This window comes from Frankliniella occidentalis, unplaced genomic scaffold, assembly GCF_000697945.3.
Source record: "Frankliniella occidentalis isolate FOCC.00 unplaced genomic scaffold, Focc_3.1 Scaffold532, whole genome shotgun sequence".
NCBI lineage: Eukaryota > Metazoa > Arthropoda > Insecta > Thysanoptera > Thripidae > Frankliniella > Frankliniella occidentalis.
The window spans coordinates 115,351-126,333 of NW_026267649.1; the positions used below are offsets into that span (position 1 = coordinate 115,351).

Sequence of the window (10,983 nt, forward strand, 5' to 3'; positions counted from 1 at the left end):
TCCAACAAGATGTCGACTATAAAAATATTGGTTTATAACGTTAGGTATACTGACTTCGAGATCGAGACTTTCTGTAAGGTCCTCACTTTGGAGTAGTATTCCAAAAGAAATTTGAAAGCGTTTAGAAAGTTGAGGGAAACTATTAGTTGTCGAAACATAACGGATATTCTGATCTCATCAAAACCCACAGAATCAGATATTTGTCTCTTTTAACAAAAACAATCTACCCGCGACCAGTGCTTAAACAGGAAACAGTGTTACGCGCGAAAATTCAAATATTGGGCTGTTCAAACTGTCCTTACGTTGCGCCTTAAAGGCAGCCCTGGAAACGAAAAGATGATACAAAATAGTTTTTACAGCGTTTTAAGGCGTCAAATGTAATTTGCATTTCTGTTCTAACAACCCTCCGTATTATGTTTGACGTAGAAACTATTTGCTAGCACCGCAACGCAAACCAAACCGACAGAGCTTGAAAGAGACAGGACAGGCTCTTCTGTTTATATCGGTTTGATCAGGAAGTCTCAGTGGATCTCACTGCTTTTGCGTGTCAGGCAAACCCTCAAAAGCGGAGTAAGTTAGTTTAGTTATATCTGTATTATACTTTCACAAAAATCAGTTTCAATTGAACTTTAGAAGTTGACATTCTGTTTTTATCCACACTCATTCGATTAATAAACCTTACCTTTCTAACCTTATTGTTGTTGTGATTTTTCAGTCTCTGCCCAGAGAACAGAAAATGATCAAACTCTAAATCAAGTCATATCATTTGATGAATACCCTGGGAAAAAAATTAAGTGGCAAAGTGCAAGTGAAGTGGCAATTAAGTGTCACTTCGTTGCCCCCTTGCTAAGGTGGCATTTAAGTGGATTTTGACATTTTAAGTGGCAAGGTGGCGAAGTGCCAAGGAGGAGGTGAAGCGGCAAGGAGGAGGCAAAGTGGCACCCGAGTGGCATCAGTCTCCATATTTTTCGCACATATGTCTAATTGTACCGAGGTCCCCCAGGGGACTCTCTGTTCAAAAATCGGGGGGGGGGGGGGCTGACCGTCCAACCCCGGCCTTACGCCTGTCCGGCAGCCTCATATGACTAATCGAGCATGGTGGATCATCAGCGAGAACGAAGAGCACCGCACTTGGTTGCCACCTTGCCACTTTGGCTCTTTATGGCCACTTCAACACTTAGATGCCAGTTAAATACTTCTTCGGAAAATTCTTGGTTGCCACTCCGCCACTTTCCTCTTTCTTGCCACCTTGCCATCTGAATACCACTTAATATACACTTTGCCACTTATTTGCCTCTTGGTTGCTTACAACCACTTAACTTCCACTTCAGGGGCTCTTCGCCACTTACTTTTTTTCCCAGGGTATGATTTCATTTTAACACCATAAAAGAACAATTTTACGTCATTTTGAAGTCAAATTTACCTTAACTTGACCATACATGACTTCAAAATGACATTATATTTCATAAATTATATTTCATAAATTACATGACTTGATGAGTTTGACTATTTTCTGTCCCCAGGGTGGCAGTGAAAGACTTGGGTCTTTTCCATCCATTTAACAGGGACAGAAAAGTTACATTTCTTTATGTTGTTTCTCATTAATTTAGGAAATACCATTACAGAGTTGCCTTCAGAAGATGGATTACATTCTGCTTAAAGTGGTGCTTGTTCTATATATCTATAATGTACAACTTAGTCTTTCAATGTCGGACTGCCACAGTGGATCAAAAATAACAAATATATCTCTTGCCACTAAAACACCATATCGATTTGTTGCAAATGAAGATGATTCTCCACCCAACTTTAAAGGTGCGCAAACATCTGGTTGGCAGAACTTCCTGTGAAACTACAAAGTATATGTGTTCTGTCTTCACCTTTTTTTTTTGTTATCAGACTGTAAACCACTCAAATTTTGGTCAATGATAAGACACGGCACTAGAAATCCTTCCGAGAAAATCATCAAACAAATGAATGCCCGCCTTCCTGTGCTACGTGATCTTATAATAAAAATTCACACTGAAGGAAGAGGTTTGATGTGTTTTTTATGGTTAATTTACCCATATTGTTAAAGCCTTCCTCTAACAATTTGGTCAGGTATATTCTTATACTAATCTTGATTCCTTAAATTTTATTTTATTTTTCTCCTAGGTGATTTATGTGATAATGAAATTAGGCAACTTTTAAAGTGGACACCGCAGTTGAAGGAAGAGGATGAAAAAAAGTTGACCCATGAAGGTGAAGATGAACTTCTGGAACTAGGGGAACGGTTCCAGAAACGTTTCCCTGAACTTCTTCCAGAGACATATTCTAATTCCTCTTTCAAGGTACTATCTAATGCCAAATTTAAAACCTTAAACACCTGCTACTTACTTTCAGTTTATATGTTACCTTTTCTTCTCTTACCCTCACAGTTTCAATTTACTGCCACTCAAAGAGCAGAACAAAGTGCCAGATCTTTCACTGTTGGCTTATTTGGACGGCGAGTGAGTAGACATGTTTGGTTTCCAGAGGGAGTTTATAAAGATCCAATTTTACGAGTAAGTTCTTTGAGTGAGTGTGTCCGGCAGGTGTAGTTGACATTTCACCTTTGTATGTTATTTTATTTTCTGCACTTCAAGTTCTATAAGCTGTGTGATAATTGGCGCAAAAGTGTTGACAAAAACCCGGATGCATCTCGAGAGCTGAAAAGGTTTTCTGAAGGACAAGAAATGAAAAAAGTACAGAATGATGTTTCAGAGCGATTGGGTTTTATGGATAAGATCAGCTTAGGTAAGTAATACCTCTCTATGCCGTTCTGAAGGAGCTCATCAAGCTCATAACAATTTGATTTGTAATTAACTTCCTGTGGTTCACAAAGTTTTCTTATCTCTGTATGGTTTCAGATGATTTGTCCTTAGTTTATGTTACTTGCTCTTTTGAGACTGCATGGTTTCCAAAGAAGCATTCTCCCTGGTGCTCCCTCTTATCTGATGATGACTTTAAGGTATTAGAGTATGCAGAGGATTTAGATTACTATTGGATTGATGGCTATGGCCATCCAATTAACCATGAGCAAGCTTGCCCCACTATAAGAGATATGTTTTCTTTCTTCAGGTAATAGTAACTTATTTTCTGATATTTTACAAATACAAACAAGATTTTGTCCCTGGAAATATTAATTTTCTGTTACTTTTTCAATAGCTCTCCCAGTTTGGATAAAAAGGCAGTTCTATATTTTTCCCATTCTGGAACTGTTCTAAAAATGTTAGCTCATTTAGGACTGTACCGTGATCCACAGCCATTACGTGCATCCAATTTTCAGGAAATGCTACAAAACCGCCTTTGGAGAGTCAGCCAGATTAGTAGTTTTGCTTCAAATATTGCCTTTGTGCTCTACAAGTATGAAAATGCTATCCTTTTGTACATAAAATAGGTTCATTGATAAAAATTAGGGTTTTATTAATCTTACTGCTTTTGTTTGCAGATGTGGAAGTGAAATAAACCCGGAGCAGAAAATTCTAACCCTTCACCAAGAACGCCCTGTTCGTCTTACTGGTTGTCCTTCCGAAGAGGACCTGTGTCCATCTGATACTTTTAAAAAAGTGTTTGATATGAGTATAAAAGATTGTAATTTTGAAAGAATGTGCTCTCTTAGATCTTGACCAAATGCATATTATGACTGCCTTGATTACCTTGTAACAGTAAACATCATCTTCATTTTATTCACATCATTGTTTGAATTTGTCCCCTTAATTCTATGTTCTGAAACTGATGTTCTGCTACTAATAGATCGGGCTACTAATCCTTAAGTTTGTTAAATCATTATTTGCTGCACATTTACTGACAACAGCAGAAAATCTGTTTAATCATTCACTATCTATTTTTATGTTATTCTCTCTTATTCTCCTGACCTCCAATTATGAGATTTTTGGTATCTGTGATAGTGTGTTTAGTTGTGTAATATATGGGTTGTGAAATAATATACTTATTAAGCTTCTCTGGTATAAATGTGATGCATTTATTTTATTAAATGTAACAGTGTTAAAAATGTCTAGGATAATAAAGACACTTAATAGAAATCTAGCTACTTACCTAATTTATGTATTTTTATTTACATGCTTAAGCACATGAAGTAATTTTAAGTCTTGTGCAAATCAAAATGTCAGTCTCCAAAAGTTGGGGCCAATAAATTTTATTTTATATGGAAACAATCCAGCTAATGAAGTGATTTAGTTTGGGCTTAAGCAGTAGAAGAATGTTTTGCATGTGATAGCATCAAGGGCTTTAGCATAAATATGTTATAAATATTTGACTGAAAAATTACCTAAACCAGTCATAAGAAAAAGTTCTAAAAGAATGAATAAAAAATGGTCATAACTCAGAAGAGGTTGTTGGTTCAGTTTACTAAATCCGCTTAAACCCGTGCACTAAGCAAGTTCAAGGGCCTGCTACCAAAAACCAAAGTGGGTATGGAATATTTGTTTAATGATGACATTGTGGTTCAACACACAGGAAATATGGGATTTTGTAAATGGAAAATTTCAAAATTAACAAGCTTAACCAGCTCAAAATTACCTTAATCACAGTGTAATGGTATAACCATGAGGAAGAGTGGGCTGTGGGCTCCAGCAGGGCTCCTCTTCAAAGACAAGAATACGTGCAGCCCAACTTTGACGGAGTCCTATACTTGTAAGTTGAAATGGAAGAAAGGGGAGGGAAAAAAAGAAGTATTCACAAAGGTGGACGTGAGAAACTGGACTGAAAACTGCCAATAAAAGTCAGGGCATGGTCATATGGCACATGCTAGGGAAGGCCCAGTAGCAGTTCGGTCACGGTTAGTTGGAGTTTCTCTGCCGCTGTGACTCGTTGACGTAGGAGATCCAGTAGACGGTGGTGAAGAGAATGAAGCAGAAGGGGAAGAGCGCAAGAGACACCTGGTCCAGCATGCCACGTTGGCTGCCGCAGTACAGGATCACGTACTCGGCAACCATGCGGAAACGTCTCCGGGGCCCGTCGGAGTCCGCGCTCTCCCCAGCCGGCAACCCGGGCTCCTGCGGGCACCCCGACACAGAGCTCCAGCAGCGCCCGTTTACATCGTTACACCAGAGGGATGGTTAACCCCGCGCACTTCTGTACCGCACGCAGACGTGCATGTGAGCTTGCCTACACTAAATCTGGGGTGTTCAGCAGCTGGGCGACTTAAGATCCAGGCCCAGCCAGAGTCAGGTGCCCTCTTATTGGACACCCCTTGCCTGGGCCCCTCCCCCCTCTGCAGGAAATGAGTGCCAAAACTCAATGTGTCCTGCGAAAGTGCGACGTAAGTCGCACAGCTGCTGGACATCTCAGATTTAAGTTTACGGGGCAGATTGATTAAGCAACCCGCACGCACGCATGAATGCGCAACAGTATAGAAGTGCGCGAGGTTAATCTGTCACCTCCGGTATCATGTTGCAATCCGAGCGCTACTAGCCGGCAAAAGAAGAGAGAGAGGGGCCTTGGAAGCCGAGTATAAGGACCCGCTACTTACGTGCTTGTCCCCGCGGTGCCTGGGGAGGTCGGCGTGCGGCGACACCTTGCTGGAGCCCTGCAGCAGCCGCGGCGTGGCGGCGAGCGGCGGGGCGGCGGCGGGGCCCGGGGGAGGCGCGTCGTTCAGCGAGGACATGCCGATGTTGTTGGCGGCCATCGAGGCCGTGGAGTTGCTGTTGGAGCGCCGGTGGTGCGCGAGCGGCGGCAGCTGGGGGGCAGGGAGATGGACAGCAGTGAGGGGAGAGAGAGGAGGCCCAAGGACGACCGTCCGGGGCCCCCGGGCCCCTCTGGTCTCCTCGCGCAAGATGGATGGCCAAGACCTCCCCGCACAGCGGGTCGTGTGTGGTGTGTGTACCCACCTTGACGCGGTCGCCCGCCCACACCTGGGCTATCTGCTGGATCTGCTGCTGCTGCTGTTGCTGCGCCTGCTGCAGCTGCTGCTGGCGCTCCAGGTCGCGCTTCTTGTGGCGCCAGTGCTTGTCGTAGCGGATGCCGAACAGCACGACGAAGTACTCGAGCAGCGCGAAGAAGACAAACAGCGTGCACGAGATGAGCCAGACCTCGATGCACTTGAGCTCCAGCGCGTTCGGAGAGTTGTTTCTGGAAGGGCGACGAAAAGCATTAGGACACAAAGACTTCTTCCAGCGATTAAATCCAGAGGCATGGCTCGGTGCCAGGCAAGAAACGCGTACATAGCTCCGGCCCCGCGGAGATGTCAGTCCGCAAACACAAATTCCAACTTGATTTTTTTTTTCCGCTCTATGGCTCCGACGTGTACATACATACAGACACCCCTCTAAGAAGGCAGAAGCCCATTCCAATTACACGCCGACTTTACGAGGTCCTCCCCCCGCCCGCGTGCCGCCCGCGTGCCTGCAGGCGCACCAGAGCGTCAGCCCCCCTCATTTATTACTGCTTCACAAGTGCAGTACAAATAATTCAACCACCGCGGGGGGTACTACCCGCGACCGCATCGAGAGCAAACTTTGGCCGCAAAATAGCAGCGCTTGGGGGGAAAGGGGTGGGGGGGGGGTCTGCAAGGTCACTGACAGCGGTCTGCTCGCCGGGGCCGAGCTGGGTAGTGGGGATGGAGACGACCGACAGGCTAGCTAGGGCAGGGGCAGCCCGCATTACTATACCGCCATACTTCCCTTGGAGCGAAAGTCGAGGTCAGCGGCCGCCTGAGTAGTCACGCCTCCACATTTGACACGTCCTTGACGGCCTCTGCGTCGCGGGGCTGGCCGAAGGTGCCGAGGCAGGCGCGCGCGTGCGCGCTCAGCTCAGGCCGCCCCGCTCAGGCATCCGGTGGTGCAGGCCAGGGCAGGCCAGGGCCGCGCGGCCGTGACGCATGGCGTAACATGTTGCGCACGGGGGGCGCGCGAGGGTGAGGGGAGGCCACGGCCGCATCGCGGGCGCATGCCGGGGAAGGGCGCATCGCCGAGCAGCAGAGCGAGTGGCTGGCGGACAGAGGGGCGGACAGCGGGGCGGACAGCGGGGCGGGCAGCGGGGCGGACAGCGGGGCGGACAGCGGGGCGGATAGCGGGGCGGACAGCGGACTGCGCATGCTGGCGGCGATAATGGGTGTAATGAATCCCGCCCGTGCCGTAATGGAATTATTATGGAAATGGCGGGCGGCCCGGGTCTTGTTCCGTTTACCACATGCTAGTTTATTATTATTCTCAACCTCCACGGCGGGCGGCCGGCGGCGGGGCCCGTGCAGGTTTATGTGTCGGCACGAGTGTGGCTGGCGCGGCCAACGCGACCACCGCCGGGCCGCCCGCGGGGTCGCGGCCGGGCGGGTTCATGAAAGTTTGTTGGAAGGAACCGACCAGGTATTGCGGAGGGTGTGGCATGGCAATGAGGTAGGTGGGGGTGTGGTGGGGGGGGGGGGGGACTCTAATTGTGAGGGACTTATGCCGGGGCTGGGGCCGAGGCCGGGGCTGCCAGGGGCCGAGGTTAGGCGCGGTCATTCCCCGGGCGGCTATCGGCCAATCAGGCCCAGGCGCCGGACACACGTGGGCGGGCGGGAGCGCCAACCTGACGGTGCCGAACGTGGTGACGAGGGACGGGAGTGAGGTGACCAACCTGACGGTGTCGCACATAAAGACGAGGGACAGGAAGGAGCGTTGGTGGTCAACCTGACGGTGTCGGACATGGTGACGACGAGGGGTAGGAGCGTTTGTTGACCTACCTGACGGTGTCGAACATGGTGACGAGGGACAGGAGAGTGGTGACCAGCAGCACCATGCGCCCGGGCACGATCTCCGGGATGACGACGAAGCTGCCCCAGGACATAATGACGAACAGCGTGCTGGGCAGGTAGCTCTCCAGCAGGTGCGACCGGATCTCTCGGCTCATGGTGATGAGCATCCTCGCCGTCGAGTGGTTCCCTGAGGAAGAAGAGGGGCGGGTCACTTGGCACTGCCAGCAGTTCCACTTCCGGACCACTTTCCCGGAAGCAGTTAATTATATGAAGGTATATTTTTTTTAGAAGGACGCGGTTTGAATTCCGTATATATGATCCTAAGGGATCGTCCAGTAAGAAAAGTACGTTCGTTTTCCTTAGATTCGTTCGGCAAATTACGGGAGCTCGGCGCCTGCGAGACATTGGATAGGCATGCCCGCAGTACACGCATGCACTGCAGGCAAGATGTTGCCTACCTGCCAGGCGCCCTGAGAGCTTGCACAGGCTGAACTTGGTGCACTTTCATAACGGCGAATGCGACAGATGTCCTCAGTCACATCCTATACTTGACAAGAACGCACCTTCCCCGTAGAAGATGACCTGCATGTTCTTCTCTGTGCTGAAGGACACGACGTACTTGGCGAGTCGGTAGCCGTCATCTCCAAAGTCGCTGGGGAAGCTGAGCGGCGGGTCGTCCTTCCACTTGAATTTCATAGCCTCCATTGTGTACTTGTCTGTGGAGTAAGCAGAATGTTAGCGGAGAGCGCCCGATCGTACAGCTGAAGAGGGAAAAAAAGGAAGTACACGAGGGAGAGCACAACTCACAACTGCTGAAGTCTACCGCGCACTTTTGAATGTCGAGCGGGTACAGGACGAAATCCATGTCGCATTTGATGATGACAGTGGCACTGTAATAAGAGAGAGCACAGTGCAATCTTTCATTTTTCCATCCCTTCCATTTCGCCTAACAACACCACACTGGAAACCCAACGCCATTCTTGCACATGGGGGCACAAGTGTGAATTTTAAGAATGAAAATTCGCACATTTACTCCCTGTAGTGTACGAATGGGCATTCAAACCCTTACAAGTGTGCGACATTCACACACTTGGGCTCCCAGTGCAGCCTCATCACTCGGTCTCTTACCCTATGGACACGCGCATGGTGGAGTTGCTGTACAGGCGCACGGACGTCATCTCCTGGAACAGCGACAGCACCTTCATCTCCCGCAGCTGACGGATGTAGAGGTCCGGCACCCAGAACTTGGGCTGCTGCTGCGTCCATGTCAGCTCCACCACCGAGTGGTTGCAGCAGATGTGCACGCGCGGGTCCTCCCAGTAGACCTGCAGGAACACGTCCAGCGAGATCTCCTGCACACAGCAAGCAAATGGTCGCCGTCAGCATCAAGCACCAACAAACGCGTCTCCATCACCCCCCCCCCCTCCCCTCAGAAATATGGAAAGCTTTGGGAATCATTGAGCGGTTACTTCAGGACAGCATTAAGAGAGCATAAATACACGGTTAACTGCATGATGTTCACAACTTGGAACCATGCGGGTGCCCCTGAGTCAAACCATACGACGGTTGCTAAAGCTCTCCACTGGGGGTGCTAGCACCAACATCACCACACACCGATCTTCTCGCCGAGCACCAACAGCACCTTTTCAGCATCAAATACGCCACCAAACATCACCATCATCGCCGGCGTGCTCGGCCCGCACGGCGCGGCGGCCCCCGGCTGACCCCACAGGGGCGTGGCCGGCGCATCGCGCACACCTGTCACACTGCACGTGATGCAATAAATTCCCCGAGCACCGCCGCCGGCCCGGGCGGAGCAGGCGGAGCACCGACCCGAGCGATTAAATCAGGTTCGATCGTAAAGCAAAGTCGGAGCCTCGGTCGGAGCTGAACACCGGGCCGCGGGGCTGCGGCTGTGCCGGGGGCGGACGGGGGCTGTTGCGGGGGGCTATGCCTCCCGCCCGTCCCCGCGCTCCCACAGATCTACTCGCCGCCGCACGGCCTCCCCCGCGCGCAGATAGGATTGAGGATTGTGGAGACCGGGGAGACCCAAGAATGCCAAGACTGCCCCTCCCCTCCGCCCCATTTTACCTTTTGGCTCAGAGCTCAGCGTTTAAGAGACTCAACGTGTAACAAGGTGCCTTTCATGTCTGGAAATGCAAGGGGGAAAAAATATACCACCACGGCGCAATATCTCCCCCCCCCCTCTCTCCTTTGTAACAAATGATTCAACTTTATTTTTGTCTATTTTTAGTGCCCCCCCACCCCTCGCCCGCACACAAAGCCATTTAATCTCCCTGACCGCCGGCTCACCTCGCTCAGAGCAGCAGCAGATTTATTAACAATATCCGGCCGATATCTCTGATGCGAACGTATCGCCCGCGCGCCGGCCGCCGAGGCAGCCGAGGCCCGAGGTAGGTGGCGGCCGCTGTGTTGGCGTCTCGCTCGCACCCGAGGGCCGCATCCGGGGGCGGCCGGGGGCGGCCGGGGGTGCTGGTGTACGCGGGAAGCGAAACGGAGACGGGGTCCCGCAGATCCCCTCACCCCATACCCCACCCTCCCATCCCCGACATCCCGACATACAGCGGCAAAGGCCGCGGGCAGCGGCAATAAACTAAAGTACCCGTGCTTGGGGCCTGGCGGGGCGGGGCGGGGCGGGGCGGGGCATGGGAGGGACGACCACTGCCACTGCTCGGCGGGGAGCTCAGCCCCAAGCCGCTTAGGTGGCCCAGACCCCGCAACGCACTCCACCTAAAACCTGGCCGAGCTCGCCAAACTATGATTACACGTGGAATAAGAGCCTTGCCCCCCCCCCCCCACACACACCTCACAGCTGTGATGAGGCACCCACGTCACCGTCCTGGGCTCAAATGAGAATGATAGCAACAAAGTATAAACACACCTCTTTGCGCCCAGCGTTCCTATCCAGCTTAAGCTCGAAATTTCGAGGGTCCGGGCTGGGAGTTTTGCTTCGCGATAATACCCGGCGATAAGAAGGTGAGGCGCGCGCGCGCCAGCCGCTAGACCCGCGCGAGGCGCACTATCTGCTAAAGAAGGGCAATGATGATGGAGTTGCAGGGACACGACTGTTGTGCGCGCCACAAAAAAGCGCTTTCCATCTGTTCCCTTGAAAAGCAGCGCGCGGTCGGCGGCAGAAAGGGGTTTTTGTATAAACATCAAGAGCAGCAGCTTTGGAGGCCGCGCGAGGCCGAGGCTACTACGGGCGCAGAAGGCCTCGGCCGCGGGGAAGCGGAGGGGGACGGAGGGGCAGT

At 50.5% G+C, this 10,983-nt stretch overlaps 2 protein-coding genes across 3 annotated transcripts in view; one reads left to right on the forward strand and one right to left on the reverse strand.

Moving 5' to 3' along the window:
* The first annotated feature begins 136 nt into the window (after positions 1-136).
* On the forward strand, positions 137-4,366 carry LOC113216061 (multiple inositol polyphosphate phosphatase 1-like). 2 transcript variants are annotated; one of them, XM_026435762.2, is made up of 9 exons: positions 137-570; positions 1,611-1,812; positions 1,897-2,031; positions 2,152-2,327; positions 2,415-2,540; positions 2,622-2,772; positions 2,886-3,096; positions 3,184-3,381; positions 3,467-4,366. In XM_026435762.2, exons 2-9 carry the CDS (start codon positions 1,641-1,643, stop codon positions 3,642-3,644), a joined length of 1,347 nt encoding a protein of 448 aa, XP_026291547.1. In that variant the 5' UTR covers positions 137-570; positions 1,611-1,640; the 3' UTR covers positions 3,645-4,366. The 2 variants fall into 2 exon arrangements, with proteins under 2 accessions (XP_026291547.1, XP_026291548.1); XM_026435763.2 differs by having other exon boundaries at positions 1,626-1,812.
* LOC113216058 (glycine receptor subunit alpha-4-like) overlaps positions 3,977-10,983 on the reverse strand; it is a 37,860-nt gene continuing 30,853 nt past the window's right edge. The window contains exons 4-10 of the mRNA XM_026435758.2: positions 8,840-9,063; positions 8,519-8,601; positions 8,275-8,427; positions 7,700-7,898; positions 5,868-6,108; positions 5,510-5,716; positions 3,977-5,033 (exon numbers count right to left, since the gene is read on the reverse strand). Of these exons, the coding sequence (XP_026291543.1) occupies positions 4,818-5,033; positions 5,510-5,716; positions 5,868-6,108; positions 7,700-7,898; positions 8,275-8,427; positions 8,519-8,601; positions 8,840-9,063 (1,323 nt within the window). The 3' untranslated portion in view covers positions 3,977-4,817. The remainder of the gene's footprint in view (positions 5,034-5,509; positions 5,717-5,867; positions 6,109-7,699; positions 7,899-8,274; positions 8,428-8,518; positions 8,602-8,839; positions 9,064-10,983) is intronic.